Source organism: Myxocyprinus asiaticus, chromosome 28, assembly GCF_019703515.2.
Source record: "Myxocyprinus asiaticus isolate MX2 ecotype Aquarium Trade chromosome 28, UBuf_Myxa_2, whole genome shotgun sequence".
Lineage (NCBI taxonomy): Eukaryota > Metazoa > Chordata > Actinopteri > Cypriniformes > Catostomidae > Myxocyprinus > Myxocyprinus asiaticus.
The window spans coordinates 1809036-1833295 of record NC_059371.1 but is presented as its reverse complement, the minus strand read 5'-3'; the positions used below and the strand labels follow the sequence as shown (position 1 = coordinate 1833295).

Below are 24260 nucleotides of genomic sequence, written 5' to 3'. Positions count from 1 at the left end.
TGAATATTGAGTCTCGGCCTGCTGTGTGTTCACATAGAGTTACAGGGATGTTACAAGTGGGGTGTACATCTCTAATGTTTACTACTGCATGTCTCGAGCAGGCAAGCGTAGCCGCCGCACCAGTGCAGGATCTCTAGAAGTAAGTAGGACGCAGTTATTGTCGAGTTAATTCTTTGAATTGATAATGTGCAATGCAAATTTCATTGCACCTTCTGTGCTTCATAGCTCGACTGGTTCATTCTTGTTTTCTTCTAACTTTATTGACGCCTAATTCACCTGCCTGCATGGACTGCTCGACTCTGTGCAAGTGCAGCGCTCAGATCTGACGCACATCTAGACACGAGCATGTTGTTTTCTAACATTGAGCTTCTTAATCTTCATTCAGGCATGTTGGTTTTGTTGAAGGTGCTTCACTTGTGTCTAGCAGGAGATGTTGATGTTCCTCACACACAGTGTGAAGCAACTCTATTCATGCAGAATGGACCTTTAACACTAATTCAAATCAAGAAGATTGTGGATTTCAGTCCTACATTGTTCATGCGCCACATTTCATCATGTCATTGGATGGTTTGTGAGTTGAAATGGTCGCTGTGTAGTTCTTCTTACCTCACACTCATTCAAAATATCTGACATTGGGAATCAAACAGTGTAATGATCCATCAGTGATGAAGAGTCAACACCATTGAAGATGTGGTCAATGTTGAATGCAAAGTTCTGCAAGATCTCAAGAGCATTGAGTTTTTGCAGCCTCTGCATGTTGGAGATTCGCTTTCTTCTTTCTAACTACAGTACGTGCATGTGTGAGATTGTTGTACAGAATGTGCTTAATAATGAATGTTTAACTACTTTTTATATTTTTGTTTCTACCCTAAAAATGAATGATTCTCATCATGTCTTATCTTGATGTCTGTCCCAATTTGGTGTCAGTCAGTGAAATTTTTAGCCTGTTTAGTGTTAGAAATATCAGAATCCAACAGTCGGGTTCTGATAATGCAAATACCATCCAGAATCTTCACAGAGATATTGATTTTTAACATTAACTTATAAACCTTTTATGAAAGATCTACCATGAGCCCTGAGGTTGTTAGTGATTCAAGTTCAGTAGTCAGAGCACTGACCAGGTAGTCGCCCATTTCTAGGGCTGTTCCATTCGCAAAATCGTTCCAGGGCACTGAAACGTTCGCGCAATAAAAAAATCCCAGAATGCACCGTAAAAGCCAGGCAATGTTGGCCGTTACCGGAAATGTCATCATGTCTTCTGACAGTCGTTAGATGACAAGCACAAGTGTGAAATAATGAATTCAAGCCTTATTTTCTCTTTAAAAGAGCTGTTGTTTGTAATGTCTTTCATTCATAATTACCATGAAAGTGAAACAATCTTTTAAATATTTGAGTTTTTAGAAGAAGATTAAAAATACACTCCTTTTTATTTTTATATCTTCAATTATGTGATTTATCTTTCATAATAACACTGTACATTTTTATACCACGGGAATGCACGACACCATCATTTATACAGAAATATTGCGTTAAAAGTGCGACCTCGTAATCTTGGGAGTCATGTCCCAATGCTCAGTGGATGAACACACTTGCAAGTGCCCGAATTAATGTTCACGATATACAATCCAATTCCAAAACTGTTGGGACAGTATGGAAAATGCTAATAAAAACAAAATGGAGCGATCTGTAAATTCTACTCACCCTGTGCGATATTGAAAGCACTACAACAATACATTTAATGTTTTACCTTGTGAATTTTATATATATATATATATATATACACACTACCGATCAAAAGTTTTGAAACACTTGACCGAAATGTTTCTCATGATTTTAAAAATCTTTTGATTTGAAGTATGCTTAAATATTTGAAATTAGTTTTGTAGACAAAAATATAATTGTGCCACCATATTAATTTATTTCATTATAAATCTAAGATGTAATTAAAAAAAAAAAACGTTTTTGAAATTGATTACTTGGACCAAATAATAAAAAAAAGCATCCAATAAGTGCCCAACATAGATGGGAACTCCTTCAATGCTGTTTAAAAAGCATCCCATGGTGATACCTCAAGAAGTTGGTTGAGAAAATGTCAAGAGTACATGTCTGCAAATTCTAGGCAAAGGGTGACTAATTTGAAGATGCTAAAATATAACACAGTTTTGATTTATTTTGGATTTCTTTATTTTGATTGGTAAGTGTTTCAGAACTTTTGACCGGTAGGTATATATATATTTTTTTTATATATACACTCATTTCAAATCAGTTGATTGAACACGCTCCAAAACAGTTTGGACAGTTGAGCATTTACCACTGTGTAACATCAACATTTCTTCTAATAACACTTATGAAGCATATGGGCACTGAAGACACAAGTTTGTTAAGTTTAGCACCACACATTCTCAATTGGAGACAGTTCAGGACTGCAGACAGGACAGTCTAAAACCCACACTCTCTGATTACACAGCCAAGCACTTGTAATCAGGGCAGTATGTGGTATATAAGGAAAAACATTGAATAATGTGTTGTTGTAGTGCTTTCAATATAGCACAGGGTGAATAGAATTTATAAATCACTCCTTTTTGTTTTTATTAGAATTTTCCATTCTGTCCCAACTTTTTCGGACTTGGGTTGTAATGATTCATGACATAGGGAGCTGGAAGGCGAGATGAGGTGCACTCTTGAGTTTTTGAGCAGAGGTTAGCTAGGTAACGTCCTGGTTACTTGCGTAACCTCCGTTCACTGATGGAGGGAACAAGACGTTGTGTCGATGTAGTGTCACTAGGGGTCACTCTTGGGAGCCCGAAACACCTCTGGTCTTTGAAAAAAGGCCAATGAAAATTGGCGAGTGTTATTTGCATACCACTCCCCCAAACATACGGGTATAAAAGGAGCTGGTATGCAACCATTCATTCAGGTTTTGTGCTGAGGAGCCGAGACAAGGTCCCGGCCATTTCAGCGGGTAGTCCAGCATTGTGGCAGGAGGGACACAACGTCTCGTTCCCTCCATCAGGGAACGGAGGTTATGCAAGTAACCAGGACATTCTCTATCTGTCACTCACTCAACGTTGTGTCGATGTAGTGACACTAGGGGTTCCTATACGTAACGCCACAACTGGCTGAACTGTGTTATTTGAACTGGCGGTGTGTGACGGGCAGACCACTGTGTGCCTCGTAGCCAGCGCACCAGGCTGACACGTAACCTCCCCCAATGCTGTTAGAGACAGGCTAGCCCAGTCGTGGCCTCTTATCCTCTCTTTTTTTCCTCTCCCAAAAAAAAGAGTGAAATTTGTTAACCGACTGGGGCCACCAGGTCTACGTCGGGGGGGTGTCCCTCCCAAGGGGAAGATGCCGTGGAGACCATACCCCGCCCGGGGGGGGGGGGGGGGCTATTTTGAGTGGAAATATGTCACATGGTCTTGCCGAGCTTTGTCGGAAGTATGTCATGTGGACAAGTGCCATGGTAGGTCCATGGCACTTGTCATGGACCTACAAACATGGTGACTGGGGCAGAGGGGCCTTTGCCCAAGGAAGATGCAGTTTACAAACAGGGAAACGAATTAGCGGAAGATATACGTCGCATGGGGTTACCTATGGGGAACCAACATATGCAGAGCACCTACCCCAGTACAGGGCTTAGTTAGCACATGTACTGAGCCGGAAGCGAGATTCTCCACAAACTCGTCTGCCACAGGGCTTGGAGGAAATCATCCAGGGAACACAGTTTATGAACACTACTGGGAGTCAACAGCGCACATCTTCAGCTCAGGGGAGGTGAAAGGCACTATGCGGAAGTGATACACCCGGCCAGCTGTCCCAAACTTACCTGCTTGTGACTGCCACTACACGGGATGAAACCGGTTCCACCTGGAAATTGTAGAACCTTGCAAAGGTGTTGGTGTTGCCCAGCCCACTGCTCTGCAAATATCTGTTAGAGGGGCGCCACTGGTCAAGTCCCAGGAGGCCGCCACACTCTTGGTAGAATGGGCTTGTAGCCCTGCCGGGGACGGCACGTCCTGGGCGTTCTATGCCATTGTTATGGCGTCAATGAGCCAGTGGGCGATCCTCTGCTTGGAGACAGCACTTCATTTTCGCTGTCCACCAAAGCAGACAAAGAGCTGCTCAGAGATTCTAAAGCTCTGCGTGTGATCCAAATAGATGCGTAAAGCATGCACTGGACACAGCAATGTCAGGGCTGGGTCTGCCTCCTCCTGGGGCAGCGCTTGCAGGTTCACCACCTGATCCCTAAAAGGGGTCTTGGGAACCTTGGGCATATAGCCGGGTCTCAGGATCACGTGAGAGTAGCCTGGACCAAATTTCAGGCACGTTTCGCTGACAGAGAATGCTTACAGGTCTCCTACCCTCTTTATAGAAGTGAGCGCAGTCAGGAGGGCAGTCTTCAAAGAGAGTGCCTTAAGCTCAGCTGACTGCAGGGGCTCAAAGGGGGCTCCCTGTAGACCCTGAAGAACAACAGAGAGGTCTCATGAGGGAATGAGGTGAGGTCTGAAGGGATTCAGCCTCCTGGCACCTCTCAGGAACCGGATGATCAGGTCGTGCTTCCCTATGGACTTACCGTCCACTGTGTCATGGTGTGCCGCTATAGCAGCTACATACACCTTCAAGGTTGAGGGGGACAGCCGCCCTTCCAACCTCTCCAGCAGGAAGGAAAGCACCGATCCAACTGCGTATCTCTGGGGGTCTTCGCGTCGGGAAGAACACCACTTAGCGAACAGACACCACTTCAAGGCATACAGGCGCCTCGTAGAGGGGGCCCTAGCCTGAGTGATCGTGTCTACCACTGCGGGTGGTAGGTCACTCAAGTCTTCCACTTCCCGTCCAGGGGCCAGACATGGAGATTCCAGAGGTCTGGTCGCGGGTGCCAGATGGTGCCCCTGAGAAAGAAGGTCCTTCCTCAGGGAAATTCACTGGGGGGGGGGGCTGTCGCGAGGAGCGTGAGGTCCAAGAACCATGTCTAGGTGGGCCAGTAGGGTGCTACCAGGACGACCTGCTCCTCGTCCTCCCTGACCTTGCACAGGGTCTGTGCAGGTAGGCTCACTGGGGGAAACACATATTTGCGTAGTCCAGGGGGCCAGCTGTGTGCCAGCGCGTCTATAGCGAGGGGTGCCTCGGTCAGGGCATACCAGAGCGGGCAGGGTGAGGATTCTTGGGAAGCGAACAGGTCTACCTCTGCCTGCCCGAATCGACTCCAAATCAGCTGGGCCACCTGCAGGTGGAGTCTCCACTCTCCTCTGAGGGTAACCTATCGTGACAGCTTGTCCGCTGCAGTGTTGAGGTTGCCCGTGATGTGAGTGGCTCGCAGCGACTTGAGGTGCTGCTGAATCCAGAGGAGGAGACGGTGGGCAAGTTGTGACATACAACAGAAGCGTAAACCGCCTTGACATCTGTCCGAACTAACACATGCTTGCCCTGGATCAACGGCCAAAACCTCCGCAGGGCGAGCAGAATTGCCAACAACTCGAGGCAGTTGATGTGCCAACATAGCCATGGGCCCATCCAGGAGCCGGCGGCAGCATGCCCATTGCATACAGCAATTTTTGGAGGCGTTTTGGAGGTGTCTGTCGTAACCACGACTCACCTGGAGACCTGCTCTAGGGGAACGCCTGCCCTTAGAAATGTGAGGTCGGTCCAAGGGCTGAAGAGGCGGCGACAGACCGGCGTGATGGCCACGCGATGTGTCCTGTGGTGCCACGCCCATCCTGGTACTCGAGTTTGGAGCCAGTGCTGAAGCAGTATCATATGCATCAACCCGAGCGGAGTGGCCACCGCCGAGGATGCCATATGCCCCAGGAGCCTCTGAAATAGTTTCAGTGGAACCGCTGTCTTCTGTCTGAACGCCTTCAAACAGGTCAGCACCGACTGTGCGCACTCGTTCGTGAGGCACGCCGTCATCAAGACTGAGTCCAACTCCATGCCGAGAAAAGAGATGCTCTGAACCTGGAGGAGCTTGCTCTTTCCCCAGTTGACCCGAAGCCCTAGTTGGCTGAGGTGCGAGAGCACCAGGTCCCTGTGTGCACACAACACAATCGTCAAGATAGTTGAGGATGCAAATGCCCATTTCCCTTAACGGGGCAAGGGCTGCCTCTGCGACCTTCGTGAAGACGCGAGGTGACAAGGACAGGCCGAAAGGGAGGACCTTGTACTAATACGCCCGACCCTCAAATGCAAACCGCAGGAAGGGTCTGTGTCGAGGTAGAATCGAGACGTGGAAGTACGCATCCTTCAGGTCTACCGCCGCGAACCAATCTTGATGCCGGACGCTCGCTAGAATGCGTTTCTGCGTCAGCATCTTGAACGGGAGTCTGTGTAAAGCCTGGTTCAGTACTCGCAGGTCCAAGATTGGCTGCAACCCACCGCCTTTCTTCGGTATAATGAAGTAGGGGCTGTAAAACCCCTTCTTCATCTCAGCTGGAGGGACAGGCTCTATCGCACCCTTCTGTAGGAGGGTAGCGATTTCCGTGTGCAAGGTAGCGGCGTTCTCTCCCTTCACCGAGGTGAAGTGGACGCCGCTGAACCTGGGCGGACGCCTGGCGAACTGAATCGTGTAGCCGAGTTGGACGGTCCAGACCAGCCATTGCGACGGGTTGGAAAGCACAAGCCACACGTCCAAGCTCCGGGTGAGGGGGACCAAGGGGACAATCTCGTCGGAGGTGCCACGCCATGTCGTGGCCGTGCTGAGTTCAGGGACATCGAAGCACTTACCTGGCTCCTTGTGACCACCACCGGAACAGCCTGGGACGGGGAGAAAGAGGCCTGTCCTCGTGACCCGTGGAGACCGTCACATCGGGGGTGGATTTGTGCCATAGCTGGGCGCGCAGGGGCAGGGATACCACCGCTGGAGCGCCAAACCTGCCAAAATGGAATGGTGGACGGTGGTTGTGATGACGGCCGTGTGTACTGGGTATGTGACCCAGGGAACAAGGAAACCACTCTTTTGCTGAACTCTTGGGTACCGCAGCCACTTAAATTAAATGAAAAGGTAACAAAAGATTCTCCTCCCGGTCCTCCACCGGGGGATGGAGTGGTCTGCTTACCAGCTCCAGAGCAGCGGGTTTCGTCGTCCCTGGGTCGCCCGTCTCAGGGGTGCTTCGAAGCCTTTTGCGGGTTCTTGGCGGTCGGCTGAGACAGGTGGCGTCTGCTTCCTGCGGTGGGCTCCATGCCGGGGCTGGGCCTCAGGGGCAGGCAGACGGGGTGCGGGAACTTGAGCCGTGCCGGGGCAGGATGTGCCGGATAGCTTCCATCTGCTGCTTCACAGCCATGAACTGCTGGGCAAAGTCCTCAACGGTGTCACCGAACAGGCCAACCTGGGAAATGGGGGCACCAAGGAACCGTGCCTTGTTGGCCTCTCCCATCTAGACCAGGTTGAGCCAAAGGTGGCGCTCCTAGACCACCAAGGTGGACATCGCGCCGTGACCTTCGTCACCCGGAGAGCGAGGTCGGTCGCCGAGCGCAGCTCCTGCATCAATCCCGGGGTGGAACTACCCTCATGCAGTTCCTTTAGCGCCTTGGCTTGGTGGACTTGCAGGAGAACCATGGCGTGCAGGGCAGAGGCGGCTTGTCCAGCGGCACCATAGGCTTTGGCCATCAGGGATGAAGTAAACCTACAGGCCTTGGACGGGACCTTTGGGCGCCCGCACCAGGTGGCGGTGCTCTGCAGGCATAGGTGCACCACGAGCGCCTTATCCACCGGGGGGATCGCCGAATAGCCCTTGGCCGCCCCACCATCGAGGGTAGTGAGGGCAGGGAGCTGAAAGATTGGGACTGGGCAGTAAAAGGTGCCTCCCATGACCTTGTCAGCTCCTCGTGCACTTCCGGGAAGAAAGGAACTGGGGCGGGGCGTGGCTGTGAGTGGTGCCGCAATCCCAGGAACCAATCATCGAGCCGTGAGGGTTCGGGGGAGAGCGGAGGGTTCCACTCTAGCCCGACGCTAGTGGCTGCCCGGGAAAGCATGTCCGTCATCTCTGCGTCAGCCTGTGACTGGGCGACTGCACCCGAGGGGGGGAGCCCAGCTGAGGCTTCCGCATCTGACTGGACGAGCCCGCTCTCTGATGCTGCGCTCGAGAGCTCATCACCTTCACGGGCTCCGAATAAGAGGTCGAACTCGCCGTGAAACAAGCCGGCAGACTCATCCGGAAGCCCGATCGGGGCAGACGAGCATGCTGGGAAATGGGAGGTCCATGGGGGGATACCCGGCGGAGGTAGTCCCATTGGGTTCCCCAAATCTCCCCCAGTGCTAGCCGCGCTGGCCTCATACCCGTGGGTAGACCGGGGCGGGGAGCGCTGGGGTGGCTTGCTTTCTTACAAAGGCAAGCCGTGACCGCATCGTTGCCATGGACATGTTCTCGCAATGAGTACATGACCCATCCACGAATGCTGTCTCCATGTGGGCAGCGCCCAGACACGAAAGAGAGCGATTGTGACCGTCAGAAGGCGAGAGATAACGACCGCACCAGGAATAACACACAAACGGAAAGGCATCTTTAAAAAGATGCGTCTTTAAAAAGACGTTCCGTGTGTGCCGCTCTTTTAGAGAAATTTTACTCCACGGGGTAAAAGGCTCTATTGATTTTATTTTCTCCCAAAACACTAAATAGTAACCAAATCTACCGCAGCACTTTCCTAACTTTCCCTTTGTAAAGTCTGACACTATACACTGGAAAATTTCCCTGTTCCATGAGATCTTTGTGTGTAAAGTCTAAAGATTGATTTTGAGGCAGTTTTATCTAATATTTAATATTTTTTAAATTGTTGTAAATTTATGTAGCTAATGAAAATCCCTGAAATGAACACATTTCTTTTGAGACAAAATACTTGTCATTTTCACTTTTGTTTAGGTCATTAAATCAAAAAATTTTCAATAACTGTCCAATAAGTGAAAGGAGAGTATTTGGAGAAAAAAACATCATGGTTACTGGTGTAACCTCCGTTCCCTGATGGAGGGAACGAGACGTTGGTGTCGATGTAGTGACACTAGGGGTCACTCTTGGGAGCCCGAGACACCTCTGGTCTTTGATAAAAGGCCAATGAAAATTGGCGAGTGGTATTTGCATGCCACTCCCCCGAACATACGGGTATAAAAGGAGCTGGTATGCAACCACTCATTCAGGTTTTACGCTGAGGAGCCGATATAAGGTCCGGCCATTTCAGCGGGTAGTTCAGCGTTGTGGCAGGAGGGACCAACGTCTCGTTCCCTCCATCAGGGAACGGAGGTTACACCAGTAACCATGACGTTCCCTATCTGTCACTCACTCGACGTTGGTGTCGATGTAGTGACACTAGGGGTCCCTATACAAAACGCCACAAGGCTGAACTGTGTTACGTGAACTGGCGGTGTGTGGTGGGCAGACTTGCTGTGTGCCTCATAGCCAGCACACCAGGTCGACACGTAACCTCCCCCAACACAGTTATGAGTGTCGAACGGCCCTTTTTGGGGACAAGTCGACTACCCAGAGATAGAGACAGGCTTAACCCAGTCATGGCCTCTTTCCCCTTCTCTTTTTCCACTCCCTAAAAAAGAAGGGGGATTATCCGACTGGGCCGCCAGGTCTAGTCGGGGGGTGTCCCTCCCAAGGGGAGGACACCGCGGAGACCACACCTCGCCCCAAGAGAGGGGGGGATATTTAAGTGGAAGAATACATCACATGGTCTTTCCAACCATGTGGAGAGCCTTCAAGGTAGATCCTACCCAATGGGGGAGGAGTTACTACAACATGGAGACTGAGGGGCTCTGCCCAAGGAAGACGCAGTTTGCCAGTAGGGAAACGAACTAGCGGAAGATATAGATCGCATGGGGTTAGCCTTACAGGGAACCGCCACATGCGGAGCACCTACCCCAGAACCGGGCTCTTAGCGCGTGTACTGGGCCGGCAGCGAGTCTCTCCGAAAACTCGACTGCCACAGGGCTCGGAGGAAGTCAACCAGGGAACAACCTTTGTGAACACTACTGGGAATTAACAGCGCACATCTTCAGCTCAAAAGGAGGTGGAAGGCGCTATGTGCAAGCGATACACCCGGCCGGCTATCCCGGGCTTATCCGCTTGTGTTGCGTGCCACTACCTGGGACGAAACCGGTTCCACCCGGAGGTTGTAAAACCTTGCAAAGGTGTTGGGTGTTGCCCAGCCCGCTGCTCTGCAATGTCTGTTAGAGAGGCACCTCTGGCCAGGGCCCAAGAAGCCGCTACACCACGAGTAGAATGGGCTCGTAGCCCTACCGGGGGCGGCATGTTTTGGGCGAGACATGCCATAGTTATGGCGTCAATGAGCCAGTGGGCGATCCTCTGCTTGGAGACAGCACTTCCTTTCCGCTGTGCACCGAAGCAGACAAAGAGCTGCTCAGAGAGTCTAAAGCTCTGCGTGCGATCCAAATAGATGCGCAAAGCGCGCACCGGACACAGCAACGCCAGGGCTGGGTCTGCCTCCTCCTGGGGCAGCGCTTGCAGGTTCACCACCTGGTCTCTAAAAGGAGTGGTGGGAACCTTGGGCACATAGCCCGGTCGGGGGTCTCAGGATCACGTGAGAATAGCCCGGACCGAACTCCAGGCACATTTCGCTGACAGAGAACGCTTGCAGGTCACCTACCCTCTTGATGGAAGTGAGCGCAGTCAGGAGGGCAGTCTTCAAGGAGAGTGCCTTAAGCCCGGCTGACTGCAAAACTCAAAGGGGGCTCTCTGTAGACCCTGAAAAACTACAGAGGTCCGATGAGGGAACAAGGCGTGGCCTGGAGGGATTCAGCCTCCTGGCGCCTCTTAGGAACCTGATGATCAGATCATGCTTCCCTAAGGACTCACCGTCGACTGCGTCATGGCGTGCTGCTATGGCAGCAACGTACACCTTCAAGGTGGAAGGGGACAGCCTCCCTTCCAACCTCTCTTGCAGGAAGGAAAGCACTGATCTGACTGCGCACCTCTGGGGGTCTTCCTGATGGGAAGAACACCACTTAGCGAACAGACACCACTTAAAGGCATACAGGCGCCTCGTAGAGGGAGCCCTAGCCTGAGTGAATGTGTCTACCACCGCAGGTGGGAGACGGCTTAGGTCTTCCGCGTCCCGTCCAGGGGCCAGACATGGAGATTCCAGAGGTCTGGGCGCGGGTGCCGAATGGTGCCCCTTCCCTGAGAAAGAAGGGCCTTTCTCAGGGGAATTTGCCCGGGGGGAGCTGTCACGAGGAGCGTGAGGTCCGAGCAGCACGTCTGGGCGGGCCAGTAGGGTGCTTACCAGGACGACCTTCTCCTCGTCCTCCCTGACCTTGCACAGGGTCTGTGCGAGCAGGCTCACTGGGGAAAACGCATATTTGCGAATGCCAGGGGACCAGCTGTGCCAGCGCGTCTATGCCGAGGAAGGCCTCGTGAGGGCGTACCAGAGCGGGCAGTGGGAGGATTCTTGGGAGGCGAACAGGTGCACCTGTGCCTGACTGAATCGACTCCAAATCAGCTGGACCACCTGAAGGTGGAGTCTCCACTCTCCCCTGCGGGGAACCTGCCGTGACAGCGCGTCCGCTGTAACGTTGAGGTTGCCCGGGATATGAGTGGCTCGCAGCGACTTGAGGTGCTGCTGACTCCGGAGGAGGAGACGGCGGGCGAGTTGTGACATACAGCGGGAGCGCAGACTGCCTTGGCGGTTGACATATGCTACCGCTGCCGTGCTGTCTGTCTGAACTAGCACGTGCTTGCCCTGGATCAACGGCCGGAACCTCCGCAGGGCGAGCAGAATTGCCAGTAACTCGAGGCAATTGATGTGCCAACGCAGCCGCGGACCCGTCCAGAGGCCGGTGGCTGCGTGCCCGTTGCAAACAGCGCCCCAGCCCGTCTTGGAGGCGTCTGTCGTGACCACGATGCGCCTGGAGACCAGTTCTAGAGGAACACCTGCTCGTAGAAACGAGAGGTCGGTCCAAGGGCTGAAAAGACAGTGACAGACCGGTGTAATGGCCACGCGGTGTGTCCCGTGGCGCCATGCCCGTCTCGGGACTCGAGTCTGGAGCCAGTGCTGAAGCGGCCTCATATGCATCAACCCGAGCGGGGTGGCCACCGCCGAGGACGCCATATGCCCCAGGAGCCTCTGAAAATGTTTCAGTGGAACCGCTGTTTTCTGTTTGAACGCCTTCAAACAGGCCAGCACCGACTGGGCGTGCTCGTTCATAAGGTGCGCCGTCAAGGAGACTGAGTCCAACTCCAAACCGAGAAAAGAGATGCTCTGAACCGGGAGGAGCTTGCTCTTTTCCCAGCTGACCCGAAGCCCTAGTCGGCTGAGGTGTGAGAGCACCAGGTCCCTGTGTGCGCATAACCCGTCTCGAGAGTGAGCTAGGATTAGCCAGTCGTCGAGATAGTTGAGAATGCGAATGCCCACCTCCCTTAACGGGGCAAGGGCAGCCTCTGCGATCTTCGTAAAGACGCGAGGAGACAGGGACAGGCCGAAAGGGAGGACTTGTACCGATACGCCTGACCCTCAAACGCAAACCGCAGGAAGGGTCTGTGTCGAGGAAGGATCGAGACGTGAAAGTACGCATCCTTCGGGTCTACCGCCGCGAACCAATCTTGATGCCGGACGCTCGCTAGAATGCGTCTTTGCGTCAGCATCTTGAACGGGAGTCTGTGTAAGGCCCGGTTCAGTACTCGCAGGTCCAAGATTGGCCGCAACCCACCGCCTTTTTTCGGTACAATGAAGTAGGGGCTGTAAAACCCCCTCTTCATCTCGGCTGGAGGGACAGGTTCTATCGCGTCCTTCCGTAGGAGGGTAGCGATCTCCGCGCAAGGTAGCAGCGTTTCCATCTTTCACCAAGGTGAAGTGGACACCGCTGGACCTGGGCGGATGCCCAGCGAAGTGAATCGTGCAGCCGAGTCGGACGGTCCGGACCAGCCCTCGCGACGGACTGGAAAGCGCAAGCCATGCACCCGAGTTCCGCGCAAAGGGGACCAAAGGGACAACGTCATCGGAAGTACCGGCGGGTGGGGCCTCGCGGCGGGGCGGAGCCTGAGGTGCCACACCCCATCGTGGCCGTGCTGAGTCAGAGGACATCGAAGCACTTACCTGGCTCCTTGTGACCACCCCCGGAACAGCCTGGGACGGGGGAGGAAGAGGCCTGTCCTCATGACCCGTGGAGACTGTCACATCGGGGGCAGATTTGTGCCACAGCTGGGCGCTCAGGGCGGGAGACCGCTGCTGGAGTGCCAACCTGCCAAATGGAGTGGTGGACGGTGGTCGTGATGCCAGCCGTACACACCGAATATGTGACCCAGGGAACAAGGAAACCACTCTTGCGGAGCTCTTGAGTACTGCAGCCACTTGGGCATGCAGCGCAATTAAATGCAAAAGGTAACAAAAAGGAGATCTGCTTACCAGCTCCAGAGCAGCGGGTTTCGTTGTCCCTGGGTCGCCCGTCTCAGGGGCGCTTCGAAGACCTCCGTGGGTTCTTCGGTGCCGGCTGTGAGACGGGTGGCGTCGGCTTCCTGCGGTGGGCTCCACGCCGGGGCCGGGCCGGAGGGGCGGGCTGCGGCGGAGCCGGTGCAGTCAACGCAGGGGGACGCCCTCGGCGATGAGTAGATGGGGGGATCTTGAGCCACGCCGGGGCAGGACAAGCCGGCTAGCACCCATCTACTGCTCTACCATCGAGAACTGCTGGGCAAAGTCCTCGACAGTGTCGCCGAATAGGCCCGCCTGGAAAATGGGGGCAGCAAGGGATTGTGTCCTGTTGGCCTCACCCATCTTGACCAGGTTGAGCCAAAGGTGGCGCTCCTGGACCACTAGTGTGGCCATCGTCCGCCCGGGAGACCGTGCCGTGACCTCCGTCGCTCGGAGAGCGAGGTCGGTCGTCGAGCGCAGTTCCTGCATCAATCCCGGGGCGGAACTACCCTCGTGCAGTTCCTTTAGCGCCTTGGCAGACTTGCAGGAGAGCCATGGCGTGCAGGGCGGAGGCGGCTTGTCCAGCAGCGCCGTAGGCTTCGACCGTCAGAGACGACGTAAACCTACAGGCCTTGGACGGGGCTTTGGGCACCCACGCCAGGTGGCGGCGCTCTGCGGGCATAGGTGCACCGCGAGCGCCTTTATCCACCGGGGGATTGCCGAATAACCCTTGGCCGCCCCACCATCGAGGGTAGTGAGAGCGGGGAAGCTGAAAAGATCGGGACCGGGCAGAAAAAGGTGCCTCCCGCGATCTTGTCAGCTCTTCATGCACTTCCGGGAAGAAAGGAACTGGGGCGGGGCGTGGCTTTGAGCGGCGCCGCGAGCCCAGGAACCAATCACAGAGCCGCGAGGGTTCAGGGAAGAGCGGTGAAATCCACTCTAACCGACGCTCGCGGCTGTCTGGGAAAGCATGTCGTCATCTCCGCGTCAGCCTGTGACTGGGCGATCGACCCCGAAGGGAGGAGCCCAGCCGAGGCTTCCGACTGGACGAGCCTGCTCTCCGATGCTGCGCTCGAGAGCTCATCACTTTCGCGGGCTCCGAATAAGAGGTCGAACTCGCCGTGAGACGAGCCGGCGGACTCACCCGGAAGCCCGATCGGGGCAGACGAGCGTGCGGGGGGATGGGAGTTCCGCGGGGGGATACCCGGCGGAGGCGGTCCCATTGGGGTCCCCAAATCGCCCCCAGTGCTAGCCGCGCTGGCCTCAAACCCGTGGGTAAAAGGACCGAGGCGGGAGCCTCTGGGGTGGCTCGCTTCCTTACGAAGGCGAGCCGCGACCGCAACGTTGCCATGGACACATTCTCGCAATGAGAATGTGACCATCCACGAACGCTGTCTCCGCGTGAGCAGTGCCCAGACACGAAAGACAGTGATCGTGACCGTTAGAAGGCGAGAGATAACGAGCACAACCAGGAATAACACACAATCGGAAAAGCATCTTTAAAAAGACGCGTCTTTAAAAAGACGTTCCGTGTGTGCGCTCTTTTAGAGACATATATATTCTTTTAGAGGGGAAAAATGCTCTTTCAGAAAATATACTCTCTAGTTTTTCTGCCGAAGCGCCCAGGGGCGTTCTCTGCAGTGCACCAGTGCAGAGGAGGGAGAAGCCGCTGAAATGCGCCGTCAGATCCAGCAGGTGAATGAACAGTAGTATTCAGCTCAATGAGCATGACCGTTCGGCTCCGAAGAGAAAATCTGAATGAGTGGTTGCATACCAGCTCCTTTTATACCCGTATGTTCGGGGGAGTGGCATGCAAATACCACTCGCCAATTTTCATTGGCCTTTTATCAAAGACCAGAGGTGTCTCGGGCTCCCAAGAGTGACCCCTAGTGTCACTACATCGACACCAACGTCGAGTGAGTGACAGATAGGGAACTCCCCTGTTGTAGGGGTTAAAGACCCCTATTAAACACAAGTGGGTCAAATTGATTTGTTATGAAAAATGTTCAAAGTGGGCTCACACGGACTCATTCGATCATAATAGAGATTAATTTGTTTATAGAATACTTAAGATGTTCTGAAGTGGTTATTTTGAGTAAGCATCATCTTAATATGTTACTCAAAAAAAGCATCTTGCTGTCTCAAAATTATTTGCATTAGTTGACAAATTGTGCTCTATAACTATTGCCCCGGTATCTACACAAAATCACTTTAAACCCCCTAGGGGCCTTTTACCCCAAGTGAGGGAGCCTTTTACCCCAGGTGTGGGGTAAAAGGCTCCCTCACCACCTTTTTTTAAAAACTGAATTGTAATTGAAACAACCTTCCGTTATTATTTCTTTTCACACAACTTACACTATATTGCCAAAAGTATTCGCTCACCTGCCTTTAGACGCATATGAACTTAAGTGACATCCCATTCTTAATCCATAGGGTTTAATATGACGTTGGCCCACCCTTTGCAGCTATAACAGCTTCAACTATTCTGGGAAGGCTTTCCACAAGGTTTAGGAGTGTGTTTATGGGAAATTTTGACCATTCTTCCAGAAGTGCATTTGTGAGGTCAGACACTGATGTTGGACGAGAAGGCCTGGCTCACAGTCTTCGCTCAAATTCATCCCAAAAGTGCTCTATCGGGTTGAGGTCAGGACTCTGTGCAGGCCAGTCAAGTTCTTCCACACCAAACTCGCTCATCCATGTCTTTATGGACCTTGCTTTGTGCACTGGTGTGCAGTCATGTTTTTTTTAAAACAGGAAGGGGCCATCCCCAAACTGTTCCCACAAAGTTGGGAGCATGGAATTGTCCAAAATCTCTTGGTATGCTGAAGCATTCAGAGTTCCTTTCACTGGAACTAAGGGGCCAAGCCCAGCTCCTGAAAAACAACCCCACACCATAATCCCTCCTCCACCAAACTTCACAGTTGGCACAATGCAGTCAGACAAGTACCGTTCTCCTGGCAACCGCCAAACCCAGACTCGTCCATCAGATTGCCAGATGGAGAAGCGTGATTCATGGGGCAGTGGTGGCTCAATGGTTAAGGCTCTGGGTTACTGATCAGAAGGTCAGGGGTTCAAGCCCCAGTGCTGCCAAGATGCCACTGTTGGGCCCTTGAGCAAGGCCCTTGACCCTATCTGCTCCAGGGGCGCTGTATCATGGCTGACCCTGCACTCTGACCCCAGCTTAGCTGGGATATGTGAAAAAAAAAAAGAATTTCACTGTACTGTATATGTGCAAATGTATAACATGTGATAAATAAATACAATTATTATGATTCATCACTCCAGAGAACACATCTCCACTGCTCTAGAGTCCAGTGGCAGCGTGCTTTACACCACTGCATCCGACGCTTTGCATTGCACTTGATGTATGGCTTGGATGCAGCTGCTCGGCCATGGAAACCCATTCCATGAAGCTCTCTACGCACTGTTCTTGAGCTAATCTGAAGGTCACATGAACTTTGGAGGTCTGTAGCGATTGACTCTGCAGAAAGTTGGTGACCTCTGCGCACTATGCGCCTCAGCATCCGCTGACCCCGCTCTGTCATTTTACGTGGCCTACCACTTCGTGGCTGAGTTGCTGTCATTCCCAATCGCTTCTACTTTGTTATAATACCACTGACAGTTGACTGTGGAATATTTAGTAGCGAGGAAATTTCACGACTGGACTTGTTGCACAAGTGGCATCCTATCACAGTACCACGCTGGAATTCACTGAGCTCCTGAGAGCGGCCCATTCTTTCACAAATGTTTGTAGAAGCAGTCTGCATGCCTAGGTGCTTCATTTTATACACCTGTGGCCATGGAAGTGATTGGAACACCTGAATTCAATTATTTGGATGGGTGAGCGAATACTTTTGGCAATATAGTGTATGTTGCTCCATTAATATTCAGTAAAAATAAATAAAAACTTTTGGTTGATACATTTTGTGACCAGAAAAAAACAACATTTCCTTAAGGGGTGCCTTTAGCCCTATTGTACCCTAGTTCTTTCCCCTAAGAGGGTGAAAAAATTACTTTTCCCCCCCAAACACTGTTGTTTCAAATCAAATTGTATAATGGTGTGATCAATCTTCATCAGTGTTGGGGAAGCTACTTTGAAACTGTATTTTGACAAGCTACAAACTACTCATAATTTTAAGTAGTTAAGCTACAGTAAAGCTACTCTTTTGAAAAAGTAGTTAGCTACACTACAAGTTACAATCAAAAAGTAGCTAGCTACATTGAAGCTGCTTAATGAGGCAATACTTTTTTTATGTTACTATCAAACCACTATCAAAGCATTTTTTTGTTCTTGTCACATAATATTTAGTGTGGATAATATGTGAATATTGACATGCAAGTGCCAGCTTTACAGGTCACATACAGAGGTTGCTCTACAAATATTTGTTCGCTTTGTTCAGGTCCAAAAAAAAGTGGACGGATGGTCATCCTAGATTGTTGCGTAATAATACATGCCATAAATGATTTCTTTTACCAATTATTTTATTTATTTTACATGAAAATAATAGTTAATTAAATGCTAAGAAATGGAGAAATCAAATAGTTCTGCATAATAGTAATTATTATAATAATATATACTGTATATTTATAAATATTATAATAATAATTCACTCGCTGCTCCCAATAACGTACAGATGATGAGAAGCGAAATAAACATATTTAGAACAGAAACAAAATCCCTCAAAAGGCAATAATAACTTTTTGAATTATTTGATTTAAAATAGTAAAGGTAAATATGCTGTTGTGTGATCTATTAAGAACAAAGTGTCTGAAACATTCTTTGTTTCATAGAAGAATAAAATGGTGTTCTTTTATTAACCGTCAGACAATCTCTTCTTATCCAAGTGAGCTGTAATAAGCTCTCAGTAGATGGTGGTAATTCACTATTTTTGTTTGTGATCTGCCATTACAAAAGAAGAAGACGACACTGCCTGATTCTGATCAGCAGACAGAAATATGCTGCCAGATCGTCTGAAATTTTGCCTGTAAAAGTTTGGCTTCTACGCAATAAGGAAGGCTATTAGTTATAATCTGACCAACGTGATGTAGCGTTTGGTCACGCTACACCGCTACTTGCTGGAAAACATAGTTCGCCACTGGAAAAGCTACTCTGTTTTAAAAGCAGCTGAGCTATTGTCAAGCTAGTTAAGTTAGTAGCGTCGCTACATGTAGTTAGCTACTCCCCAACACTGATCTTCATTCAATTGGTTGACTCGGTTCAAAGCTCAAAACTCTTCATTGAAAATGAATGGGAAAAATGCTTCTCAGGCTACTGAAAGAGTGAGCACTAACTGATGTACTCTATTGATCTCTCTAAATGCAAGTCAAGTATTTACAGTAGTGACACAATATATTTACAAGCAACGGTCTTGTTAATGGGCAGTGCACATTTTGTGTTTTCAAATATTTTGTAGTGAATTTTGAGTAAAAATGTTACAATAATTGTTTGTTTAAATTCAGCAATTTTGTGTTCATTATGTTATATACACAGTATATTGTCATTATGATGGGCACTGGCCATCACCATCCAGCTCTCTAGATATCAATATCGGCGTTGACTATAAAAAATTTACCCTCTAGTTCAAACTCATCTAGTTGGCAGGATTCGTTTTTATGGGGAGGTTCCAGAGCTTTCCTGAGATTTTTTAATCCCAAACAAATCGGTCATATCAGTATTTTTTTTCACACTTTTACAGACTGCGTTTTCCTGCACGGGTAGAGATTACAGTGCCTTTAATCTTAAAGTCTTATATGGCTTTTTTTCCAAATAAAATAAGTATACAGTGACTCCAGGCTTTCAGTCTTAAAATATGATGCTTGAAAAACACACACACCATAAAACCACAATGAAAGGTGCAGATGTGACGTGCACTACATTCCAAGTCTTCTGAAGCCATTTGATCACTTTGTGTGATCAACAGACTGAAATTTAAGTGGTTTTTCACTCTCAAATCAAATCATTGATAAACTGAGTACACTCAAATCAAATATGGCGACTACGGCGCAGGTTGAACATCAATAGCATCAAACCGCATTGGTTGTTTTGTGTCTCATTACTAAATGACATAACTTCAAACCTGCGCTGTCAGTCCTATCGATTATTTTTACTGTGGTTTTGTGCTGTTTTTTTAGGGGGGGTTATCCTTTTTTGGAGCTTTCATTATATGGAAAAATCTTTAAGATTTTTTTTACTTTTGTGTTCCACAGAATAAAGAACAGTTCGAGTAGCCTAAAAAAATTACAGAACTTCAATTTTCATTGCAGTTTTCCTTAGAGTTAGTCCATGTTTGTTGATGTTTGGTGGTCTCTCTCTCTTTCTGTTCACAGGGCTCCATCACTAGCAGTCCTCCTCTGTGCCGGAGACCCCCATCCTCCTGGGATCACCCTCTTCCTGACAGTCACAGCTGTCCAAACGCCTCCTCTCTCCTTGGGTCACTGTTCGGCAGCAGGCGGGTCAGGCTCCTTCCACCCCACCTTGGTCACCCTACCCTCATCTGCCACACGCCACACCTGTTTAACCTGCACCACACCGCCCAGTCTCACACCCGCCACTCACAGAGATGTCACCCTCCACCGTACAGGCACCAGCTGCCAGCACGCGGGCAACACGGGCCACCTCTTTTCAGGCACTCACACACACACAAACACTGCGCCATCAGCACGCTGGTGTGAATGGAGACGGGCAAAACTCATCAACTCCGCAGCCAAAGCCCAGCGGGCGAGAGGAGTGACATATCTGCACAATCTACATCTGTGATTCATTTAGGACACTTTTCATATTCTGCCGACAGGTGAAATTCACAAAAACAAATCCGGCTCATATTTCACCCCAGTTTCAAAAGACAATGAAAGACGTTTATTTATTTTTATTTAGATTTTTGCATTGTGACATTATTTTCATGAATATTGAGCAGAATGAATACCCAAATTCCCATTACCATAACACAAAGTAATGTTTCTTATTACTGTAATAAAGTCATTTTTACTGTATTACAATGTTTTGTAATGCAATACAATGATTTATTTAAATCAGCATAAATAAAAGGCAGCACAAAAAATACTACAATTACATATATATGTAAAATGTATATAACATGTTAAACTGTAAGATGTAAATAATATATCCTTTTTATGGGGGTTGGAGGGATGTGCTTAATTCTCATGAATATAATGTCAAAGGGTGATTCTCATTGTCCTGTCCTGGTAAAATGTCCTGGTTCTATTTTACTTCAAAATGAAAAGAAACTAATAATAAATGTAATTTTGCATATAGAACACAAAGCCTATTTTTAGGGCCATTGAAGGGGTCATGACATGCCTTTTTATTATTTTAATATGCTCCTTGAGGTTCACTTATAATATTAGTAAAGTTTTTTTGCACAAAAAACAGTGTTATATATTTGTAAAACATGATCATTTTCCACCCTCATTCTGACTCTCAGTCAGACACACTTGGTTTTCATGCTGCTTTTCCTTTAAGACTTGACAGTAAAGTATTTAAAAATAAATAATGTCACAATGCAAAAACAATCTTGATGGTCCTAAATGTAGGCTTCATTTTCTTCGTGCAAAAAATATAATTTCCTTTTTTATTTCCTTTTTTTTTCTTTTCGGACAGGTTTCATCAGAATCACCCCAAAATGCAAAAAGTCTTAATGGTCCTAAAATATTTTTTTTCATATATTTCAGTTTATTTATGATATTATTTGTTATTTTCTTTGTTTTTGTTTTTCTATTTTGGGATGAAATTAGACCCGAACATGTCATTGACAGGTTTTGTAAGATTCACCCCTACAGAGGTTATATTTGTTAATAAAATATACTTTATAGTTTGTTTGCTTGTGTTAGGGCATTGTATTTTTGAGACTGACATCAACACTAGCAGAGAGTAGATATTCTAATGCTGTATATTTATAGTGGATGACAGATACGTATATATGTTTTAGCAATCATTATTTAATGTGCCAATGACCATGTCATATTAACTCATTAGTGTGTAGTACAGTAGTGCAATTGAAGCTATTGTAAACAAAAAGCAATGTTATAGAATACTGTTCAAATGTATTCTGAATTTTTTAAGAACAATATTTGGGTCCAGTTTGAGTCATGGTCATATTTAAAGAAGAATGTTACTAGAAACCTTGCGTTGTGATCTGATATGAGGGGATTAAAATGTACAGCGTAAGGTCATAATGAAGTGTATGACTACATATCGATAAACCAGGGAGGACCTATGTGAAGGATTTAAGAAGAGGTTAAAAATATATTTGCATGCCTTTAACTGGGGTTAGAACTTTTTCTTGAAAAAGAACTTTTTCTTTTTCAATGAAAATGATGAACTCAGGGGTGTAGATTCCAGTACAAACCCCCCCCACCACCCCCCAATATTTATACCATGATCAAAGGAAACATGACCCCACGCCCCCACCCCCCCCCCCCACCCCTACCCCTACACACACAAGACAAATCTACACTCTTGGATGAACTCATTTTGCATTTTTTTATACTCTAGTCTCTTCCTTTAGAGTTATGCACAGGACCTCTGAGGGCCAGTGACTGAATTATTTTTCTAGGTATTAAGGATTATTTTGTTTCTTTATGAGTAAAATATGTTTGTCATGATGGCTCAAACATCATTATTCTTCTTCTCTCATCAGAGTGGCATTTGGATTGTCATTGGACCAGCATTTTTACATTGAATGGAATGTCAAAGTGATCGACTAGTCTTTAACTGTGATCTGTTATTGATGTTATTGGTGTTTATTTATTAGTGGAAATAAACCAGTGTTACCATGGCAATTAAGTGCAATCATGTAAAGAGTACTTTAAAAAACACACACACACTTATTTTTGTCTTTCATTAACCAGAAGACCGTTTATCGTCTTTTCAGAGTTTCAGGTGAATTTTCTGCCATATTATGCAAGTATGTGTATGTTTAGAGGGATGTATATCTATTATTAGATTTTCTTGGTGAAATGTGGCAGATGGAAATGATCATTTTAAAGAGGAGTAAATATAAGAACAATAGCATTCAATCAAGGTCTTTTCAGTATGAAAGTTTCTTTGCTCAGAGTGCACATGTACCTCAAACCAAAGCACTGGGCCACATTTTTTCTCCTTTAATGTTACAGTTTCACTTGGAAATACATCGCATTGCAGAAGTAAAATGGGTTTTAATGTATTTCACGTTGAGGAAAAAATTTAAAAGCGCTTTTCTTTTAACATTACCCCCAAAATAAAATTTTCATTTTTTTATTTACTCTGCATAAAATTTTAAAAACTTAAGCAGATATTATTATTATATTTGGTTTGACATTGATACACCAACAATGCACTGAAGATTTCAATGTATCATCGTTCATGTTTTCTCACTGTGACCTGTGCAACACAGCCTGTAGTCTATTTGATTCTCTCTTTAGCTGTGTTACAAGTGGTCGAGCTGATGTTGTGGTTCTTTATTGCCTCGTGTGTTACTACAGTGCTGCATGCACAATATTCTTCTCATGCATTTCAAAGATGAAATAAAACAGCAACTAATCGAGTAAAGAGGGCTTGTAAAGACACATCTGAGCAGTAATAAATCTATTAGAGGAGCAAGTGTGGAGATCATTGTGTACAGTATAGTGTTTATAGTGTACTGACTGCATTATATGTTCAAATGAGAGTTGTGTTTGCATCTGTTTTACTGTGTATCACTGAAATGGACTGTTTTTTTGTCTACTCACATGCTGCTATTTCAATCTGTCAATAAAATGTTCAGCGAAATGAAAGGATTTTGAAGGGAATTCTTTTATTTGGACATTGTAGACAAGCGAATGCTTTAATTTGTGGTTTTGTTTTGTTTGTAATGGTTATCTCTATGTTAGTGTACAGTCAATGTAAAACCTCAACTGTGATGATGCTCAGAACACAAAATAAAAAGAATACAGTGCATCCGGAAAGTATTCACAGCGCTTCACTTTTTCTACATTTTGTTATGTTACAGCCTTATTCCAAAATGGATTAAATTCATTATTTTCCTCAAAATTCTACATACAATACCCCATAATGACAACGTGAAAGAAGTTTGTTTGAAATCTTTGCAAATTTATTAAAAATAAAAAAACGAAAAAAATCACATGTACATAAGTATTCACAGCCTTTGCCATGACACTCAGAATTGAGCTCAGGTGCATCCTGTTTCCACTGATCATCCTTGAGATGTTTCAACAACTTGATTGGAGTCCACCTGTGGTAAATTCAGTTGATTGGACATGATTTGGAAAGGTACACACCTGTCTATATAAGGTCCCACAGTTAACAGTGCATGTCAGAGCACAAACCAAGCCATGAAGTCCAAGGAATTGTCTGTAGACCTCCGAGACAGGATTGTATCGAGGCACAGATCTGGGGAAGGGTACAGAAAAATTTCTGCAGCATTGAAGGTCCCAATGAGCACAGTGGCCTCCATCATCCGTAAATGGAAGAAGTTTGGAACCACCAGGACTCTTCCTAGAGCTGGCCGCCTGGCCAAACTGAGTGATCGGGGGAGAAGGGCCTTAGTCAGGGAGGTGACCAAGAACCCGATGGTCACTCTGACAGAGCTCCAGCATTTCTCTGTGGAGAGAGGAGAACCTTCCAGAAGAACAACCATCTCTGCAGCACTCCACCAATCAGGCCTGTACGGTAGAGTGGCCAGACGGAAGCCACTCCTCAGTAAAATGCACATGACAGCCCACCTGGAGTTTGCCAAAAGGCACCTGAAGGACTCTCAGACCATGAGAAACAAAGATTGAACTCTTTGGCCTGAATGGCAAGCGTCATGTCTGGAGGAAACCAGGCACCACTCATCACCTGGCCAATACCATCCCTACAGTGAAGCATGGTGGTGGCAGCATCATGCTGTGGGGATGTTTTTCAGTGGCAG

General features: G+C 48.0%; 1 protein-coding gene across 6 annotated transcripts in view; it reads left to right on the top strand.

The window, feature by feature from the left end:
* Positions 1–23289, top strand: part of LOC127419564 (IQ motif and SEC7 domain-containing protein 1-like) — a 161993-nt gene extending 138704 nt beyond the window's left edge. For all 6 annotated transcript variants that reach the window (XM_051661069.1, XM_051661070.1, XM_051661073.1 and 3 more), the window contains one exon: positions 19681–23289. In XM_051661069.1, coding sequence (XP_051517029.1) covers positions 19681–19694 — 14 coding nt within the window. In that variant the 3' untranslated portion in view covers positions 19695–23289. The remainder of the gene's footprint in view (positions 1–19680) is intronic.
* Positions 23290–24260: the final 971 nt, after the last annotated feature.